The following is a 21,686-nucleotide window of genomic DNA, read 5'->3' as shown; positions in this document are numbered from 1 at the left end:
ATAATAACCATGACATATAAGTTTTATTGTTTCCTGCTTTTGGCTACTGAAAAGTAATGGAACTGCAGTATCTCTTTAGATTTATAGCTCTCCTCTTACCTAGTGTGAAGAAAGATCATACTTGTGCTGGAAACTACTTCCTGTGACAAGTCACAATTAAAGAATGTAGCAGGGGGGGCGCCTGGGTGGCGCAGTCGGTTAAGCATCCGACTTCAGCCAGGTCACGATCTCGCGGTCCGGGAGTTCGAGCCCCGCGTCAGGCTCTGGGCTGATGGCTCAGAGCCTGGAGCCTGTTTCCGATTCTGTGTCTCCCTCTCTCTCTGCCCCTCCCCTGTTCATGCTCTGTCTCTCTCTGTCCCAAAAATAAATAAACGTTGAAAAAAAAATTTTTTTTAAATAAAAAATAAAGAATGTAGCAGGGCCCCTAAAGAGTTGGTGGGCTGCACTTTCATCAGTGGTTGGATACCTTATAACTATCGAAAATTAAGATAAATTCTATTTCTAGAAGTAACATTGCAGGATGCGTCACAAGTTAGAAGATACTTACTATGAGAAGAGTTAAAAGTCAGCCTACATTCTGGGGATATGAAAGTTTAGGATAAGGTACCTTTGTAAATTATTTTTAAGTGAACAATAATAACTCATTTTAATACTGTAACATAAAGCTATAGAGCTACCTTTATTGTAGGAGAATAATTTATATGGATTTGTGCAATGAGAGATGATCTAATATGTATTTAAATGATTTGTAAGATATCTTTAAAGACATACTCTTTCACTAGTTTTGGTGAAGTAATAGAATTCAGCATTTTACATTCCTCAGATTCATCCCTGGCTAACTTACCAAAATAGGGGGTGGTGAGGGGGAGGGAGGGAGAGAGGGAGGAATGAAGGAAGGAAAGAAAGAAGGAAGGAACTGTATAAATGTTGCTGTAGTGATGGTTAATATTTTTTTTAGCTTAGATTTCTATTAGTATATCTGCTTTGCTTTTTTTCTCAAATTTGGTATAATGTAATTTCTACTATAGAGATTGAGTTTACATTCTGTAACCAACTCCTGATAATACATGACTGAAGATCTTTGTTGTAAATAATCCAAACCGGGCAGGAAGGGAGGAAGGAAACTGAAGAAGGAAGCAAAGGACAGGAGGAAAAACACTGTGTCTCTGAAACACAAATAGGTAGTTTGCTTTCTAATTGTAGTTACGTTCTTATTTACTGCATTATTAAATTTGATGAACAAATTTGTTGAATAAATTTGTATTAAAGTTTGTTAGAGTATTGAATATTTTGAATATTGAATAGCTAACTTTTGAAAGCCAGCTTAGCTTTTAAAATTCACAGCAAATAGGCTCTACAAAGAATCTTCTACAAAGATTCTTAGTTTCCTAGAACATGAAATTAAGGCTTACTTTAGCAATTCTCTAAGATTTCTAAGTCCTAAGCATATGTGATTTATATTTTGAAAGCACGTACTCACTCAGCAGTTTGAATCAAAAACTATTAAAGCTTTGCATTTTAGGCATGGGCTATACTGTATATTCATAATATTGAAGGTCTAACCATTTAGATTTGTAATCATACTGTTCAGTTTTCTTAGACATCATCCCCATACAAATTGCCCAGCAATTGAGATAATTTACATTTATGTTATTGGATAGTAAAACCTTGGATATTAGATTTCTAAATGAGATATTACCATTGTTCTCGGCTGGTTTATGACTAGTTACCCTGATAACTAAGAATTTTCTGTGGTCTTATTAGCTGATTAGCATAGTTTCCTGTTCTGCACGTATATAACAATATAGTAAAGCTAAGTGGACATGGCACAAAACTAAGTGAACAAAAATTTTTTTTTCATTTGAGTTATGGATTTCCTGAAAATTTTTCAAAATTATGAAACTAGAATTTATGAGGCGCTGCTTTGTAAGGGCTGTGTGTGTGTGTGTGTGTGTGTGTGTGTGTGTTTATCATAAAAAATGATATATATTGTTTCATTGTCTAATATGATTCAGCAGCGATTATAAAGATATGACCTTAGTTTCAGTTCTCCTATTAGAAAAAAAAAATCTTTCACTTACTAACTTCATAACTGTAACTCCTTTGTGAGCCATTTCTTTTACTGATCCTTTATATTAGGCTTCTGTAGCTGTACTCTCCCGTACGGTGGCCACCAGCCAGATTTGGCTATTAAACAATTGTGAAATGTGGCTTGTCTAAATTAACATGTAACTGTAAGTGTAAAGTGTACTCAGATTTCAGAGATTTGTTGCATAAAAATGTAAAACATTTCACTAATAATTTGTATATAGTTGAGATGCTGTTTTATTGGATTCTATTGAAATAGGTTATTCCAATTGATTTTTTACGTATTTCTTTTCACATTTTTAATGTGGCTCCTGCTAAATTTAAATATATATTAATGTGGATCATACTTAGGCTCTCATATTTCTATTGGACAGCACTACTCTAGAGTCTCTCATCATTTATATGTGGAAGTCAGATTTAGAAATGCAGATACTCTTTCTTTCATCTCTTTCCATTCCTGCGTTCAGGGGTCAGAAAGTATTCGAAAGCTCTTTATATGTTCCAACAGTTAAATGACATCTATTCTATGTAATATATGTGTACACATAAGAGAAGGTATGTTTAACCATCATTTTGACCACTGGTTGTAATGATGAAGTGTAGTGGTGTGTTCTAGAATGGAGGGAATAAGACGAAACACAAAGTAGCAAGAAGTGAGAATGGGAACATGCTTATAGACTATAGAAATGCCATTACTGAGACCCCAGTACTAATATTTAAGAATTATATTTTGTGATCTCGAATCATTCTGTAGGTCAGAAGGTTTTCTCTGATAATAACTAACTTTGCAACACACTGATAGGAAGATATATTTAGTAGTTTCCAAGCTGAGAAAAAAAAAATGTCTACAAAATATTAGTTCCTGTTTTTTCCTCTAATTCAGAATTATCAGTTGTGAAAGAGGAGGTGAAAATTTTCACATGTGATAGTCATACATTCCTAGGACACAGAGAAGTTCTTTAAGCTCCTATATGATGCCAGTGAGAATAATCTTTTTTCTCTGAAAAAGTGATTGTCTCTTTTCCCCATCCCACCCCCATTTCCATGTTTACTTGTTTTATTTTGCTTTGTTTTTCCAAAAAGACATATTTAATGCCCTGCTTAGTTTATTTTCTACTTACTCACTAAATAAGGATTAACAACACTGTTATGTTTTATATTTGAAATTGTAAGGTACGTTTCTTTTTTCTTTTATTTTTAATTTAACTCTTTGTTTTACAGATGAGGGCAGAAGTGCAGTTGACCAAGCAGGTGGTGCACAGATTGTAATTGACCATTTAAGGTCACTGTGCAGTATAACAGATCCCGCCAATGAGAAGCTCTTGACTGTCTTTTGTGGCATGCTGATGAACTATAGCAATGAGAATGGTAAACAAAATTGAAAACTTGCTTTATCTCTGGGGGAAAATTAAAAATCAAACTACAGTACAAACCAAAAATATTTAGAAAAATGATGAACAAAGAATTCATAAGTGGCATATAAAATTAATAACTAGCCAACATTAGATCACAGTGTTTCAAAAATACAGAATGGTCTAATTTATTAAATGGGATGAGTTTTTGAAGAGTTACCCATGTTAATTAATACCAAAAACAAAACAACATAAATGGCTTAAGATTTCTCACTGTGCACACTTTAAAAATAACAATATTAAAATAGCTTCACATTTATTACTTTATATTAATGCCAGGAGTAGCTTTAAAACACAAATACTGTCTATATAAGTAAAATTACTTTATCTAGATACTAGATTTACTTGTAAGAATAGAAAAAAATTTTTTAATTTTTTTTTTTATGTTTATTTATTTTTGAGAGAGAGAGCATGCGAGTGGGGAGGGACTGAGAGAGAAGGAGACAGAATCCTAGGCAGGCTCTGTGCCATTAGCACAGGGCCCAACGTGGGGCTTGAACTCATGAAGTGTGAGATCGTGATGTGTGCCAAAATCAGATGCTTAACCAACTGACTAGACTTAGAAAAATAAAAAAAATCTGGACTTAGAAAAATAAAATTCAGGGCAATTGCAGTGTCTGATTTTAGAAATTTAATAAATATTTGTCTATAGAAGTTTCTTTTCTCTGTAAAAACATTCTTAGAAGCTAGCAACAAGTGACATGTCAAAATTTGCAGATAATCTATATAGTTATTAATTAAATGAACATAGAATCAGTGATATGAAAGCTTCACTATACTTTTGAATGTCACAAAAAATGATTCATCTTCTATGAGTTACAGCATGGATCAAACACTCAAATTCTGATCATTTTCTAGACTGTAATATATACATAAGGTCTTTTTATGGTTTGTTTTATAATGGCATCTTAAGCTGTAGTCTTTGGCAGAGACAGATTTTATTTGCATATTGAACACATTATTCTTTACTTTCATGTGTTCTAGAAACATGTGGACCTTCAGGCATATTTTTCAGTTTTCAGTTTTATTAGTTACAAGTCCAAAGAAATACTCTTAATAATTTAAAAAAAAAAAAAAAAAGATAAACATTGATGACAAATGGCTTCTGACATTTGGCCTTGGTATTGGTGACAACCACAAATGGTGGAGACTGTAACCCTTGTCCCATTGTGTGGAGAGAGTCACTACTCTCCTCTTGCTGGTGGTTTCTATATAGCAATTTGGCCAAATACTGCCAAATCTTTTCATTTGGAGATGGGGTGGACTGAAAATCTGTCTTTTCATGTGATATCTGAGTTTTAAATGTTGGATTATATATGCTTTTTTTTTTTAATATTTATTTATTTTTGAGACAGAGACAGAGCATGAACGGGGGAGGGTCAGGGAGAGAGGGAGACACAGAATCTGAAACAGGCTCCAGGCTCTGAGCTGTCAGCACAGAGCCTGACGCAGGGCTCGAACTGATGGACCGCGAGAGCATGACCTGAGCCGAAGTCGGCTGCTTAACCGACTGAGCCACCCAGGCGCCCCTATTTATGCTTTTTTAGCACTGTACAAACTAAACTTAGAATGTGTCCTCAGGTCACATCCTAAGCAGGGGATACCAGTTTTACACCTTTGAATTAAATTTTCCAACAACAACAATAATAAAATAGTTTTTGTTTGTCAAATGGCTGGCCTATTAAACTCAAGCTAGTAACAAATGGTAGTGTTTATAGGGTCAACTACCACTTTTTTTTTTTTTTTTTAACCCTGTGGTGGAATCATTTTTGAAAAGAAAATGAACAGGGGAAACAAATGATAGAGTCTAGGTAATCTACAAATTGAGGAGCTAGTTCCTAAATAATTGAAATTTGATCATAATAGATATGTATCTGAATTGCATTAAGAACTCATTGGCCAGTTGTTCATGTTCCTTTCTCTTCAACTTCATTTGGGACATCTTGGACACCCATCTTCACTGGCTGAAGGTCCCACCTTGAGAAAGTGGGACAAGTGCTAAATAGGAGAATTGTTTAGAAAGATAAATGAAAGAAACTAGTCATGAAGCTATTATAGCTGCTTTGGATATAAAGGAATTACTCTTGTTATGAATTTGAACTCATTGTTTGTCCTTTGAGGAAGCTGTTGTTCAAAATCTATACAGAAACGTATCAAATGACTAAATGGTCTTTAAAAATATCACTAATTCTAATCCAAAGGAGACTGCAATTTCCTTTGAGTCTCTACAGTAGGATATTACAGCATGTAGACATAGGTACTGAGAAGGAAATGATTAACAACATGCAGAGTCCACAGATGAAATGCATAATATATTTGTTTTGTAAGGATAGGCTTTTTTTCTGGTGTGCAAGTATTCCCCAAAAGTAGATACTTTGGAAAACTTGATTAACTTTTCTCAGAAAATTATTGAAGCAGAAGTGTTTTTGTTCCACTATTCTAAAAGCTGCAACTTGAATGCAGCCTCAAAACTTACTAGATAAAAGTACAGTTATCTTTAGTATTTTAAACAAACAGATGCCAAATGTAGAACTATCTTCTTTCCTTTGCTTGTATTTACATTTGTCTCTCATGGGATCATAGTTTGTGAAGTGATTCTTTTTCTCCATAATACTCTTTAACTTATATTCCTTTTCATTTTGCGTAATTATTGCGTCTTTGTTCTGTTGATTACTTTTTCTTCAAAATGCCTGTTTAAAGACTTTCCTACTTAAATATTAGGTCTTTTTGGCCAACTTCAGGTCTTTTGATATTGTGTACCCCTAGATGAGTCACTGAGAAAAAAATAGAGCTTTTTGAAATTCAGGAGACAGTTTTTATTAGCCCTCGAAAATGAGTTCTTTTTATGAGTATTTACTATTGAATTTCAGTACATAAGCCTCTTCTAGTTTTTGAGTAGAATAGTTGACCGATAATACCCCCTTGTTACTCTACCAGAAGAATTAACTGTGTGTTTAGACCCAGTAACTTAAGCCTTATTCATAGTTAGGGAGTTGTTACTTTAGCTTCACAGATAAAAAGTTTTAAATACAAAGATAAGAAAGTACTGAAAATGGTCACAAAGACCTACCAATATAGTTTCTTTGATGAGAATATTTTCAAATTGTTTATTAGGCCTAAAAGTGAATTGACACAAGACCGAGACCTAAAATAATCTTGATTCCTGTCCATCTGGTGGACAACTGTGAGCACATCCAATTTTTAAATACATTAAATAGGGAATAAAAAAAATTTCCTAACCACATGCCAGACAGATATAGTGTGAAAACACCTATGTGGAAAAGGCATTCTGTTACCCTTTGATAAAGCGTAAGGTTTTGATAAAATTTAAGGTTCATGAAATTTTAAACTTTTTGAACCAGGTCAAGACTATATACACTTTTAAACTATGAGCTGGATATATTCTTTTGTTTCCCCATTGGTGAAGCAATTAAAATTTTTATACCCAGACTGGTAAGTATGGAGTATCTGAATAGAAAAAGTTATAATTGCTTAGCCAGAAAAGTTGTATCCATAATATTATATAAATCAAATCATGTTTACATAAAATAAGACAAAATTTTTGTTTAGGAAAAATCATTTACAATTTATCCTTTTGGGAAAAATCATACCTGTTTTTCACATGGCAGAAAAGCACTCTTCAATTCTGTTGCCCTCCAAAATAGTCTGAGTGTTCGACAGTTGTGGTTATAGTAAAGCATGTTGACAATTTGATAATCAATTTGAGGAAATGTGCTGAGCTTCCTATATTTTCTTTATCTAGTTATTATTCTATAAATAAGAAACCTAAGCCTATTATTATAGATATTTTTGTATCTCATTAGTTTCTTGGATATCTTTTTTTTCTAGCATTGTTTACCCAATACCAAAACATTGCAGTGAAGACTAAAAATTTTGTTCAGATCTATTTTCAAATATGACACCATTTTAGCATATAGTATACAGTTGGAAAATATTTATTGACTTTTCTGGAAATTTAGTATTGTCTAAAATTTTTTTATTAGCAAAATCAATACTTGGAAGAAAAATGGGCTTTTGGAATGTATTTTCTTTATTCTATCAGAAGATGATAAGCTCTTGTCTACTGTATTAGTTGATATTCTCTGTTCACATACATGGCAGCAGCAGAAAGTGGCATTGAAAACATCCTGATAATAATGCCAAATCTGTCATCAAAAATTTACTCTAGGTGATCCACAAATTTAATAAATCTGAAAGTTGATTGCAATTTGAATACAAACAAACCAGTAATCAAAGCACCAGTATAATTTAATACTTTGTTGACGAATCTTTTCGTGGTTACCATTTTTATTATCTTACATGTACTATGTAATAACCATGATTAATCAGTAAATATCTCTTAGAAAACTCTGTAATTGAGAAAGTAATTTTTTTTCTTAATATACCTATGCTAGAGACAAAATACAGTGAAAACTCTGTTATAATTCTTAGGAAAATTATTGGTGGTAAGCAATAAAACAAGGACTGAAGTGACTTGTTTCACATAATCTGTGCCATAAGAGAGAAGAGTAAAGGAAATAAACTTGCCAGCAAGAAAGGAAAAATTAGTTTCTTTCTAAAATGATTAACATGATATACACAATTTATGACTGGCTTCTTCATGTGACCTATATTATATATGTGTATGTGTGTATATACACACACATACACATATATAATCAATTAAGGAATATGATGTATATTGGATATATAGGATATCAGTTTGAGGATATGATATATATGCATATATATCATATATATGTGACATATATGTGAATATATATATGATTTTTACAAATAGAATTGATTTTTCTCTAAAATCTTAATAACTCCCTGTTACTGAAAGAGTAATTTCTCTTTTTTGTGATTTCTAAAATCTCTCTGGGATACTCTTAGGATAATTCTCACATTGATTTACAGCACAGACTCACGATAAGTGAACAATGATTGAAGGGAGGCTGTGCAGTTTAGGAAATGCAACTCAAATGCAAGGGTATGTTGTTGGAGCTAACAATTGAATTTAAGTATTCAGCCTAGTGCATAAATTCAGTTGTTTAAAATAGGCCTGTAAAGCATTTTCTCTCCTCTAAGTAAAGATTACTTTATACATAATTAATTTTAGCTGCTACCTTCATTTCAACCATTAGCAACAATTTCACAATTTTAATCATTTTCCTAGTGAAATCAGTCCAGTAACTTGCCTTACTTGATTTTTCTTCACATTTAAAATAAGAAGAAAAGAAATTAATAAGGAATAATCCTGATTAAAAACTAAAAAGCACTTTGGTGTGAGCGACTTATTTATATTTACATTTTGGTATTACTTCATTACAGGTAAAAAAGATACAACTTCCTAGATGTTAGATGTTTAGAAAATGATTTGCTTTGCTTGAGTGAGGAACTATTTCTGCGATTTATTTACCATGGGTACAAGCTAATTAATGATTACATATATTTTCTAAATACTAACAAATTTTTCCCTAACTTTAAGGTAAAAAAAAAAAATCAAAATGTAAAATTTTATCTTTGCAATTTATTGTCTTTTATTCCCTTAATTATATTGATTTTTCAGTATACCATTTTCAGTGTATTTTGTGTTCATTTTTTTTTCTCTGTTTATAAAGACCTGGAAGATGTGCTTTTAAGCTCACATTCTTTAAAGTCCTGTTTGTCAAATTAAAGTATTCTACTAATGTTAAACAAATTGTGTTAAAGACTTTTATTATGCACCTAAAAAGTTTTTAGGCTTTAAAAACTTTTGTAGAAGATTTCTGAATTTCCACTGTTTGTCCAACAGAGCATTCAAATTTACTCACCCGGTTTGCACTCATGAAGTTCTGCTACGAATGTCATTTTAAACAAATTATTTCACTGAAGGGCAGAGCAGTTAGTTTTTCTTTTGCCTCCTGTTAATTTGTGTATTAACTTGGACCTATTACACTAGCTTAGCTTTTCATCATACTCCTTCTGAAAAATTACTAAAATGCTATTACTTAAGATAGGGTAAGAACTTGGTTTTTAGTAGAAGTGTACCAAATGCACATTTGGTTTAATTCCACATGGTCAAGTAGTGGCATTATTTAGCTTTGACCATTATAGAATGAACTTCTGAATGTAAGAATCTGAACTTTTATCAGAAAAAAAATGAAATGATTCTTACTTTTTTTGTTAATGATTTAAATTTTGGCATTATGGTACAGAAATAATACTTTCTTAGTATTTTCAGCTTCTAGATTTTTCCTATATCATAATAGTACATTTAGAATTGTGATACTAAATAGATAATACAGTTTTAACTGAGGGCAGTAGAGTAACAAAATATGTTTGTGATTCCTCATTCTCTAGCATGTTTTTCTTTATTTGCTTCATGTCTGGATTGAAGATGATTAATTGTAGATATTATTGAATATCAGTTTCAAGATTTTCCTCATAGTAAAAGTTTGAGGTGACAGAGGTGGCTTTCTGATTTTAATTCATCCTCACAAGATATAAAGAATTTCCAATTTGGGCTTTCTGAAAGATTCATGGCCTGAATGAAATTAAGTAACTAAAAATTAAAAGCAGTTCCTAACATTTATTATTGTAAATTCTAAAGAGGATACTCTAATCTCTATTATTCTGCCTTAATTTAATTTTTATATTTGTATATTTCTCACCATCATTAGTTATTGCCACATTTTAAATAGCGCAATGTAAATATACATTTACATTTCAGCTGACTGACAGAATTTCAGCATATGAAACGCTTCCCAAATTTAAAAATGAGTATTTAGAGTAACAGTAAAACTGAAAGACCAGGCCTTGTTTTTATTCTTGACGTTACTATACCAGTCGAAATATGATGGTGTCAAGCACATGATTATTGGCCACATACAGGTTTGTAGGTGCCAGAAGTGACATTGGAGTAAGTTTTCAGGTGTTTGGCCTTCTAAGAGATAAGGCTAAAGCCAGGGATAAATGATGGAATTTGGCCACATAGCCATCTTTAATGTGGGGCTACTTACAATGTCTGCCTAGAGAGAAACTCAAGGCAGAGAGGTATCATATGTAAATTCTTTTGTATAAAAAGTAGTAATCCTGCTTTCTAACTACCAGTAAAATCCAGTCAACATCAAACTGCCTATATTTTATTAACTGAAACATTTTTAAGTAAATACTGTTTGAAAGATGGATATTGGCCAGAAATCAGAAATCTTTTGTTATGTAGATATGTCTTGTTAACAGTTTGTGAACTTCAGTATAATTTTAAAGTGTGAAAACTTAGTATAATGCTCCAGGGTAACTAGCAATATTTGTTTGTGTTTTTTTTTTAAGCTAGTAAATCCTTTTGTAAAACAAAAGACTTTTTGTTTTTAAAGATACATGTTCATAAGATACACATGTTGTGATGTACATTAACCTGGCATTTAGTTTGATTTGCTATACAAAAATGTAGGCTTAAATTTTCACCTACTATGGATATGGCCTTTCTCTCAGCAATGAGAACAGAGACAGGATATTTTTCTTCCACTAAGAGCTGCTTAAGCAGCTGCTGGTAGTAGTCCTCTTAAAACAAAACAAACAAAACAACAAAAAATCTTAACCTTTGAAAGACATAGTTTTCTTCAGTCAGAGTAGACATACTTTGTAGAATTTCCTTTTTAGCAGTATCCATTATAACAAGAGTGAGCCTAGGAGAAAAAAATTAGTCTACTATACTAGATTGAGACATATTCATTCTAGATGTCACTGGATTGAGAAGAGTAAATGGGTAGGTGTCTTAAGAATAATAAACCATTTTTCCTTTTTGTGATTCTGCTTTGGGGATTTTGCTGTTGCTATTGTTTTACATTATACTCACTCGTAATTTTGTCATTATCTCTAAAACTTTTACAAAAAAAAGGGAAATTTTACTCTTGTAGAGACTCTTGATTTTCAGAACCCAGAAAAAACTTTTGAATTCTTTTCTGTTTTTTATTAACTGTTAAAAAGCAAGAATTGTGTAAAGGTATTGCTTTAAACCTCCATGATTCTCAGTACTAATGAATCTTGATTCTCTCTTTTTTTTTTTTTTTCATTGAAATTACTGTTTGTCCTTGAAATGCATAACCTAGGGCTTAAATTATAGGGATAATCCAGGTGTAGAACACATAATGCATGTTTTTGTTTAAAAAGAGCTTTTAAAATTGAAGTTAATTTTAAACACATGTATTTTTACTTTTTTATATGCTCAACACTAGGTTTAGAATAAAAGTTCTCCACTTTCCTGACCAGTCAGCAAAAAAATACTAAGTAATAAGTAACTGAAAAGGAAGTCTACTTATTCCTGCACATGTGTATGTGTAAAGTTTTTAACCATGAATCATCCTCTTGGTAGCTGTAAAGTCAGTTTTCTTTTCACTATTATATTCACTACAACTTGTTTAAACTTATCATTTCTATTCACTGTTTTACATCATTTTTAATTTTTGTAGCCTTTTTTGGAAGTATATATATGCCAATAGTTAGGTGCACTTTCTTCAGTCTTTATTCTTAAATGGCTTTTATCCAATTTGTATTACAACTCTTCATCAAGATTTATATTTGCTTGTTTTTGTTGTTTCAGCTGTATATAATTCACTTGATTGTAGATGGGGCTTTTATGCAAGCCTGTAAATAGGAATATTGTATTCTTTATACTATGAATAGTATACATACTATTTATACATACTAATGTAGAAACTATGTATTTTGAGTTGTGTATATCTTATTTGACACAGTTTCATCATTAAATCCTGTTTACCAATAAGTTTAATCTTGTAACATTGTCTATAAGGGCGTTTTTCTTGTAAATAAGGTAAACATGTGTTACAGTCTTCTTAAGAAACTAATTCTTTATAGTAATTGATCAACGTAACTTCAGTTGAGTTACTGGGATTCTTTTCTGGACCTATAATCTATCTATACCAATGTTTTAAACATTAAACTTAAAACTCAGGGGGAAAAAGGTTCTTCAACTTAAGATCTTCTCTCCAGATCTCCATTCTTTGGAGTTTCCATGAGTGTGACCTGAAGAACTTGGAACCATTGAAATTCAAATGTAGGTAGGTAAGTGTTCACACCAGCGCATGCGTTGATTGCCTTATATCTCTTTGTATATGCATCTGTATTGCACCCCCTCAGTGCCTTTCTTCCTCTTCCTCCCCATAGATCATGTAGGGCCTGTGTCATCTTGATATTTTGTAATTCTGTATTTTGGTCAGTATTTGTCTGTGATGTGTGTCAGGAGCAGTTTTTAAAAGTCTTCAGACGTTTATGACATCGTGCTGTCTAAAGACTGTCTTTCACACATAAGTGTTTGCTATGTACGAGCCTGGGTTGCATTTTGTGAATTGTGTTTGTTGAGCTCTGATACACATTCCCCTGGAGTTGCTGGTATTCATTGAAGGATACAAAACTTCTCAGTCTTGGACTGTTTCACTTTTTCAATTCTAGAGAATATGAACCATTTCTGGTTCTAAGAATTTTTTCCAGTTAGTCTTTGATTTAAAAGTCATACTCCTGATAACCATTCATAATAACATGAGCGTGTCACCTACTATCCTTTGAAGACCATTCATAAGCTTTCTTTGGGCAATAAGAAAAAGTGATTAAACCTCATCATTTGCTTCCAGCAATAAGAATTAATACCAATTTATTCCACACAGTTTATTCTACTTAACCCCCACCCCACCCTCCAAAAAACTGTTGCTAGCTAACATACTAAGTTGTAACTGAAATAGGCAAATAGACCCAATCATGGAATAGTCCCCTAAGCTTAAGTAGAATTTCTACCCAAATAAGCAAAATAGTATGTTCAGGTGCTTAATGTAATTTTGGTTAAAATATCTGAACACCAAAATCTAGTATTCCTACCATGCTTTTAATTTTTATTTCTTCTCCTGTTATCTCATCTGCCAAACACATCATTGAATTTCAGAATCTCTATTCCATGTTTTGTTTTATTTTCAATCTTCTCTAAAAGGTAGGTAATCCTTTGGCAGTGGTTCTTAAACTTTTGGTCTCTGAACTCTTTTAGACACTTAACAATTACTGAAGACCCTATAGAACTTTTGTTTATAAATATGGACTATTAAAAAAATGAGCTACATCTATCAATATCTACCATATTAGAAATTAAAATGGAAACAATTTTAAAAATTATTTAATATTGCATATTAAAATAATAGCTCATGTTACTGCATCTTTTTATGCAAAATAACTTCAATTTTAAAAATATTGCTGGGGCACCTGACTGGCTCAGTCAGTAGAGCATATGACTCTTGATCTGAGGGTCATGAGTTCAAGCCCCACCTTCGGCATGCAACCTACTTAAAAATTAAATGCAAAATTAAATATATTGCTGAGAAGAATAGCATTTATTTTACTGTGAATGTGTGCTGCAGAAGAATATGATGACTACCAACACAATTTGGTGCCACCGACTGGGTCATAATAAAGCCCAGCGGTTTTACCCACCATTGTTTTTGTACCATTGGGTAAATATCAATACAGTGAAAAAGGCACATAAAATCTTGGTATTTTTATGAAAGTAGTTTTGATTCTGTGATCCTCTGAAAGGCTTTTAGGGACTCCATTTTGAGAACCGTGTTCTAGGATGCCTGCTTATCTTGAAATGAAAATTTGTATCAATCTGTTTGAGTAAAGTTTTTTTTTCCTCATTTGGGCCTTCATTATCCAGGGAGAATGACTTGCCTGCAGTTGGTATAAACAGACGTTAGAGTTATTTGAGTATAATTTTTGTTTTAGTTAGCCTCATAGAAGTGGATATAAAAGAAAACACCCAAGTGATCAAAAATGGGTATGTCCATTGGATGACTATATAATTTTTCTCTTTACTTGTGTGTGGTATGTGTGTTGTATGTGAGTATACAATTAATTTGGCTCCTGAGTAGCTTTGAAACACATTTTCCCAGAACAAAGTGATTTTCATGATTTGTGACGATTTACACCAAATGCCATTGGGCTATACTTTTTCTCCTGATCTACTATAATTTCAAATATTATTGCTTCAATTTGTATGCCAAAGATTTTATGAAACTATGCAACATTTCTTAACTTTTTGCCCCTCATTTCCCTGGAACCAAAATTCATACCTTAAGAGCAGTCCAAGAAAGTGGTAGAGATGCCAAGTTAGGAGAAATGAAGAACATCATCTTCTAAGTGGCATTCTCCTATTGAGTTATCTCCTTCATAGCATTTGTTATTCCTCTGATGTCCCTGGACTGTTGGATTTGTATAGTTTGTACCAACAGTACTGAGGGGGTGTGTGATGCTTACATATATGCAGACATACAGTGGAGTTTGACTCACACTCAATGCATGCGCTAGTGCTCACGCTTACATACCTGAAATTTAATGATTCAACAGCTCTGCAGTATTTGAAGAGGTAGTCAAAATGAGTAAATAAATAAATGAAAGTTAAAAATACTGCTAAAGAACAAAGATCTGCAAAGGTGATCCAATAATAAGGAACTTACTGGTAAGTAATCAAAATAATTTCTAACTTGGAAGGCTTATTGGTGCATGATCATTACAAATACTGTGGCCACAATACAAGTTTTCTGCCAGTATAACACTTAATACTATACCTTATAAGTAATTTAATAATACCTTATACCTTATAAGATAATTTAATAGTGCGAATCATTCATCAGTTGCTGAGTTGTATAAGAAGAAAATATTTAGCATCAAAAGCATAAAAACATCATTTAGTTGAATATATTCTTTTATTTCTGTCTCCTTTTATAACAGATTTCATAACTCCATTGCAAAATTTGAAATTGTTTCAGATTTTTTGAACTCTAAATGTAAACTTCCCTTTTTCTCAGGGCTGTTTTCTTGTTTTGGTGATAGGCCCCTTTCTAAGATAGATGGGCCCCCAACAACTGAACCAGCTACTATGCATACACTCATCAGTTTTCAGGGTGATAAGCCTCTGTTGGCTGTCTCTTCATACTTTACGCTGAAAATAGGAAAAATTAACCACCGAGACTGCCAGGCTATACAATCAACTGGAATGTGAGGCAGCTCAAGGGCCTTCGTGTTCTTATCTGACAATCACCCAACTGCCTCCTTATCTATTGGTTAAGAACTATGAAGAGTGATGAAGGGTTATTAGGCAAACTGTCAAGGGATGCATGCTAAAAGGAAAATGTGTTTGTAATAAACAGGATTTTTATCTTTAGATTCCCAATAGGGAACTTAAAAGAATTTGGAGAAAATTATCTTAAAAATGGCATATAATTTTTAAAAATTTTGAAAGCATTCTTGTATCTTTGGGTGAAACAGTTATTAATAGTAAGTGTTTTGCATCATAAGCATGTGTTGATGTTTTTCTTAGCTTATTCTGAGAGGCAGTACTTTTGATTTTCATTTGGTTTATTTACCTTCAGCTTTGGTACAGGTATACTATCATAATTGTTCATGAAGACCATTGTGGAAATCCAAGGCATATTAAATACTTTAAAACCAATTAGTTTCTTAGAAAATGAAGGCAAACAATGATGACAAAGCTTATTGATCTCATTCTCTTCACCTCTCAAGCCAAATTTTCCTTTCTTTACTAAGATGCTTGTCACTATTATTAAAGAAAACGTTGAAAAGAAAAATATTTTAAGTAATACATTTTTTCCTCGTTAAAACTACTTTCCTTCCTAGCAGTCATCGAAGAACGCTCTGGTGCAAATGATCAAAATAATTTTTGTGTATTATATATACTTTTCATTATTATGAAGCAACTATTTTTAAAAGATTCTAAGATTCCGTCTTCTCTTGGTCTTTATTAAATTGGTTTCTCTATGCTTTTCATATAGTCTGATTTCCTATAATACAAATATTACTTTGACTAACATTTTCACTTAACAACCAGCGGTAATGTTTAATTATTTATGCACTTTTAAAGCCTGCTCTACAAAAGTATAAGACCCTGTTTTAAAAAAATGATTTGACACATTATTTCATTTCTAAATTTCCTTTAATCATTGAAAAGATTCAAAACTCAACTCTTGTGAACTAATGTTTTAAAATGTTTCAGATAATTATATGGATGAACTTAATCTTGTTTTACTGTACTTGATATAGTATTGAGTTTGCAATAGGGAGAATAAGGTGTTTTCTTCTTACTAATGTCCATTTGATACATAAACACTTCTGTTTGTTTGTTTGTTTCTTACAGATTCCCTTCAAGCTCAGCTTATCAATATGGGTGTTATACCTACCTTAGTGAAATTACTGGGCATCCATTGCCAAAATGCAGCTCTTACAGAAATGTGTCTTGTTGCATTTGGCAACTTAGCAGAACTTGGTAAGTCCTAGCCATGAACCACAAATGTAATTCACTTATCAGTGTACTTACAATAAATCTTCCTTTAGATGTTAACAACCTGAAGATCCACGTAGATTGTATAATTTTTTGGCAGCATTTGGCTTGCTTCAATGTTTAAAAAAGTAGATCCAATTATATTTTATGATTGAATTGTTTGTAATTGGAGCTGCTTTGCTTCCCTCATTGTTTTATTTATCAAAATTTAAAATTTACACTTGTATATTATTCATTAGAGTCAAATATTTAGAATGATTTCCACTTGACTTTAGTATTCTTATATGAGAGACAGTCTTGAAATCAAGTATTGTATTTCCAAGACAAAAATAAAGTCGGTAATTTATTACATTTTATGTAAACTATTTGCTCATCAGGTAAAAAGGAATCTAGCAGACTAAGGCTTTCCCCCGTCTTTTTACAAAATCCCTCAAAATGAGAGAGGACTTTTTCATAAAAATATGTTTATAACAGCATTAGAAAATATTCTGAGAAATCCTTGAAAATCAGAAGGCAGATGGAAGCAGACCAGCCCAGTCATAACAGAGAAGGGGACTGATGACTCCAGCACCTCTATCTCTTTTCTCTGTTTTATTTTTCTCTGTATCATTAATGATACTCTTCTTTCTGGCCTCCCTTCCCATGATTCTTGATATAAAGTTACAATTCCTGGTCTGAATCTACCCCCACAACCATATTCATAATAAATTTCATATTCTGGGAACAATGAAGCCAAATGATGTTTTGTCATAACTAAATATAACAGCTCAAGCAAATTCTATTAATCATACCCATTTTATACATAAATAAACAGAAGCACCAGGACTCTAACCTTGGATTTTCTAACTGAAAGCTCATGTTCTTACATACTGCATATTAAAATCTTGATCTCAGTACTTTACTTTTGCATTGGCTTCAAGTTAAAGGAACAGAGATTATTTATCAGAGCTAAATTTTAAAAGTCTTTTTTTTTTCTTAAAAATAGCAACATGTTTAGATTTAATTTCTTTTCATGAGACAGCTAGATTTTTTTTAGCATTGATGACACACAGTGTTAAAAGTCATTCTTATTCAGTGGGTCATCTCCTGGTATTTATGAATGTTCTTGTCTTCTATTTTCTTCTGCTTTTCTTCTTTTTCGTACTGTCTCATTATTTCTATCATTCACGTAAGACCAAGAATGAAAGAACATTTATTCATTGTTTTACAAGATATTAAAATGGGTTGTCAGTTTGTGTTTGGTATACTGTGTAGAAATAAAACAGAAGTCATGTTATAATCCCTGATAATGTCATAATCTTTGTAACAGAAGCATAAGCATCATTTATTGTGTGTTGCCTGTGTTAAGGTATCAGGATTTATTTGGGAGATTGCATAGACCACCTCAGTTCAGCCTCCTCTCCCTGGCCTTTATTAAAAGATGGATATACACTCAATTAGTTCAGTCCTATTTCACAGTCTATTTCCAGTTGTTACTGCCTTTACCCCATTTGGAGGACAAAAGGATAACCAGCTGTTACTGCCTTTACCCATTTGGAGAACAAAAGGATAAAAGAGAAATATTCCTTTATATACTAAGACTTCTAGAGTTTATATCATGTCTGTTATGTTCATGTACTATCTAGGTTATATGTCAATACTGAAGTAGAACCTTATGCCCCAGAATACTTTTATTCTTTTCAGTGTGTGCTTTATTCCCCATGAGTTAAAAAATCGACATAGTATTATTTTTATTGGCATAGGGTAAATATCAAGTTCCTATCATTTGTATTACAGACTTCTGAATATGGCATATCACTATATGCTAGAGTTACTTTTTGTCAAAATTTTTAAATAAAAATGTTAAACAGCAGAAATTTTTGTGGTTTTTGCTCACAAAACATAAGCTTAAAGATAAAATATAAAATAATTCAATAAGTACAATCTATTATGGAATTGGGGACAAAAAAAGGAAAATGCAGCTCTGCCTTTTTGTTCTCGTTGAACCCTAGTTTATGTACACACATAATTTTTTTATATTCACAATTATAGCATGAATACAATTTTAAAGTTTGCATTCTTATCTAATATTATAGATTAAGTATGGGATTTTTTTCCCTTTTTATTTGGTTCCAAAATCTTCTATAAAGAAAATTTTCTGCTTAAAATACTAGGATTTTGAGGGTAGAGATATTAGGATAAAAACTTGAGTTTAATTTCACTTCCTTCTGGAAACTAAAACTTCAGTAAAGGGATACTTTTTAAAAGGCTTAAATTTTCAAGGAAAGGGGGGAAAAAGGGAGGGGAGGGGATAACAAAAACATTTTAGGACCTGGGAAGAAATACCAGCAATAACTTGTGTTTTTAGCAATACTTTGATATCTTAATCCTGAATTGGAAAGCCAAGAAGTAACCAATTTGCTCTTTGGAATCTTCAAAAGGATCAGAATTTGGTGGTATGAAAATCTTATTCTCTTTCCTCTTTCTTTCTTTTTCTCTCTCTCTCTTTCTCTTTCCCTCTTTCTTTTTCTTTCTGTCTCTCCTCCCTCCCTTCCTTCCTTCCTTCCTTCCTTCCTTCCTTCCTTCCTTCCTTCCTTTCTTTTTCTTTCTCTTTCTCATTCATTCATTCATTCATTCATTTAATCAAAACGTGTTTATGGGGATAGTTTCCTACTCATCTTGATTCAGGGTGCTTTTAGTGCTGCTTCCATCTGAAGGAACACCCTTCTGTAAGCCTTGCTTTTCCTCCCATAGACTGGCAAAGGACAGTAGAGCAGCCAACACAAATTCCTTTTGGGCATGGCTAAAAACAGTGGTGATTTTATAACATCCTGGGCACTTCACATACATCTACCAGGAGCTGGAGCTCTGCACCAGGCACTTCTTTTTGTGCTGCTTCTTCCCCTCCTCCAGGGCGGGTGGAAGAGGGCCTTCCTGAGGGGGCATGTTCTTGTGAGGAGGTCGTGACTGCTGGAAAGCCCCTTTCCACACTTCATGGTAACTGCCCCTTCCCATGTAAGCAAAAGACTATTCTCTGGAGAGACAAAAAATGGAAAGTTTGTTGTCTGGGGACAAGACTTAAGTTAAAGGAACAGGTACCAGAGTACCATTCCAAATATAGATTAAGTGAAAATAGGTACACTGATGGTGAAAATCCCAATGTTATATCCCTTTGTCCTCTAGAACATAGACTTAAAGGTACTTATACAAAAGCACTATCTGACCACCCTTACAGATAATCTTGCAGTCAAAAAGACAACATATACTCATAGCTCCTAATCAACTTTTAAATCCCAGTTTTTATTTTATTTTATTTTATTTTATTTTATTTTATTTTATTTTATTTTATTTTATTATTTTATTTTATTTTGTATTTTATTTTGTATTTTTTTCATCATGGTAAGTGTACTCTTTAGTCCCCATCCCTTATTTCCTTCAGTCCCCAGCCCACCTCCTCTCTGGTAATCATCAGTTTGTTCTCTATAGTTAAGAGTTTGTTTCTTGGTTTGCCTCTCTCTCTTTTTTCCTTTGCTCATTTATTTTGTTTCTTAAATTCACATGGTATCTGTCTTTCTCTGACTGGCTCACTTCACTTAGCATTATACTCTCTAGATCTATCCATGTTGCAAATGGCAAGATTTCATTCTTCTTTTATGGCTGAATAATATTCTAATAATATTCTTTAAGCATTCATCTTTCTTTTTAAAAATTTTTTTAATATTTATTTATTTTTGAGAGACAGAGACAGAGCATGAGTGGGGGAGGAACAGAGAGGGAGACACAGAATCTAAAGCAGGTTCCAGGCTCTGAGCTGTCAGCACAGAGCCCTGTGTAGGGCTCGAACCCACAAACTGTGAGATCATGACCTGAGCTGAAGTCAGATGCTTAACTGATTGAGCCACCCAGGTGCCCCTAACCATTCATCTTTCAGTGGACACTTGGGCTGCTTCCATAGTTTGGCTATTGTAAATAATGCCGCAATAAACATAGGGGTGACTGTATCCTTTTGAGTTACTGTTTTTGTATTTTTTGGGTAAATACTCAGTAGTGTGATTCCTGGATCATAAGGTAGTTCTGTGTTTAATTTTTTGAAGAATCTCCATACTGTTTTTCACAGTGGCTGTACCAGTTTGTATTCTCACCCACAGCACAAGGGCGTTCCTTTTTCTCCACATCCTCACCAACACTTGTTTCTTGTGTTTTTGACTTCAGTCATTTGGATAGGTGTGAGATGATAACTCATTGTAATTTTGATTCACCTTTCTCTGATGATGCATGATGTTGAGCCTCTTCTCATGTGTCTGTTGGCCATCTGTATGTCTTTTTTTTTTTTTTTTTTTTTAGGAATGTCTGTTCATATCTTCTGCCTATTTTTTAATTGGATTATTTGTTTTTTAGGTATAAAGTTGTATCAGTTCTTTATATGTTTTGGATACTAACCTTTTAATGGATATGTCCTTTGCAAATATCTTCTCCCGTTCTGTAGGTTGCCTTTTAGTTTTGTTGATTGTTTCTTTCAGTGTGCAGAAGCTTTTTATTTTGGTATAGTCCCAGTAGTTTACTTTTGCTTTTATTTCCCTTGCCTCAAGAGACTTTATCTAGAAAAATGTTATTACAGCCAGTGTTAGAGAGATTACTGCCCATGCTCTCTTAGGATTTTTATGGTTTCAGGTCTCACATTTAGGTCTGTAATACATTTTATGTTTATTTTTGTGTATGGTGAAAGAAAGTGGTCCAGTTTCACTCTTTTCCATGTGGTTATCCAGTTTTCTCAACATCATTTGTTGAAGAGACTTTTTCCTATTGGTTATTCTTTCCTCCATTGTCGAAGATTAATTGACCATATAATCATGGGTTTATTTTGGGGT

The 21,686-nt window shown here is 32.8% G+C and overlaps 1 protein-coding gene and 1 pseudogene across 5 annotated transcripts in view; one reads left to right on the top strand and one right to left on the bottom strand.

Annotated features, from left to right (window-relative positions):
* The window catches only part of RAP1GDS1 (Rap1 GTPase-GDP dissociation stimulator 1), a 172,970-nt gene that overhangs the window by 107,661 nt on the left and 43,623 nt on the right, over positions 1-21,686 (top strand). For 4 of the 5 annotated variants that reach the window (XM_040477921.1, XM_040477912.1, XM_040477936.1 and 1 more), the window contains 2 exons: positions 3,310-3,456; positions 16,696-16,824. In XM_040477921.1, the coding sequence (XP_040333855.1) occupies positions 3,310-3,456; positions 16,696-16,824 (276 nt within the window). The remainder of the gene's footprint in view (positions 1-3,309; positions 3,457-16,695; positions 16,825-21,686) is intronic. The other variant, XM_040477926.1, reaches the window with a different exon arrangement.
* Positions 19,463-20,342, bottom strand: LOC121032156 (40S ribosomal protein S27-like; annotated as a pseudogene).

The sequence above is a fragment of the Herpailurus yagouaroundi genome, unplaced genomic scaffold (assembly GCF_014898765.1).
Source record: "Herpailurus yagouaroundi ecotype Mexico unplaced genomic scaffold, PumYag 28, whole genome shotgun sequence".
Taxonomy (NCBI): Eukaryota; Metazoa; Chordata; class Mammalia; order Carnivora; family Felidae; genus Herpailurus; species Herpailurus yagouaroundi.
This window is presented reverse-complemented; position numbering and strand designations above follow the sequence as displayed.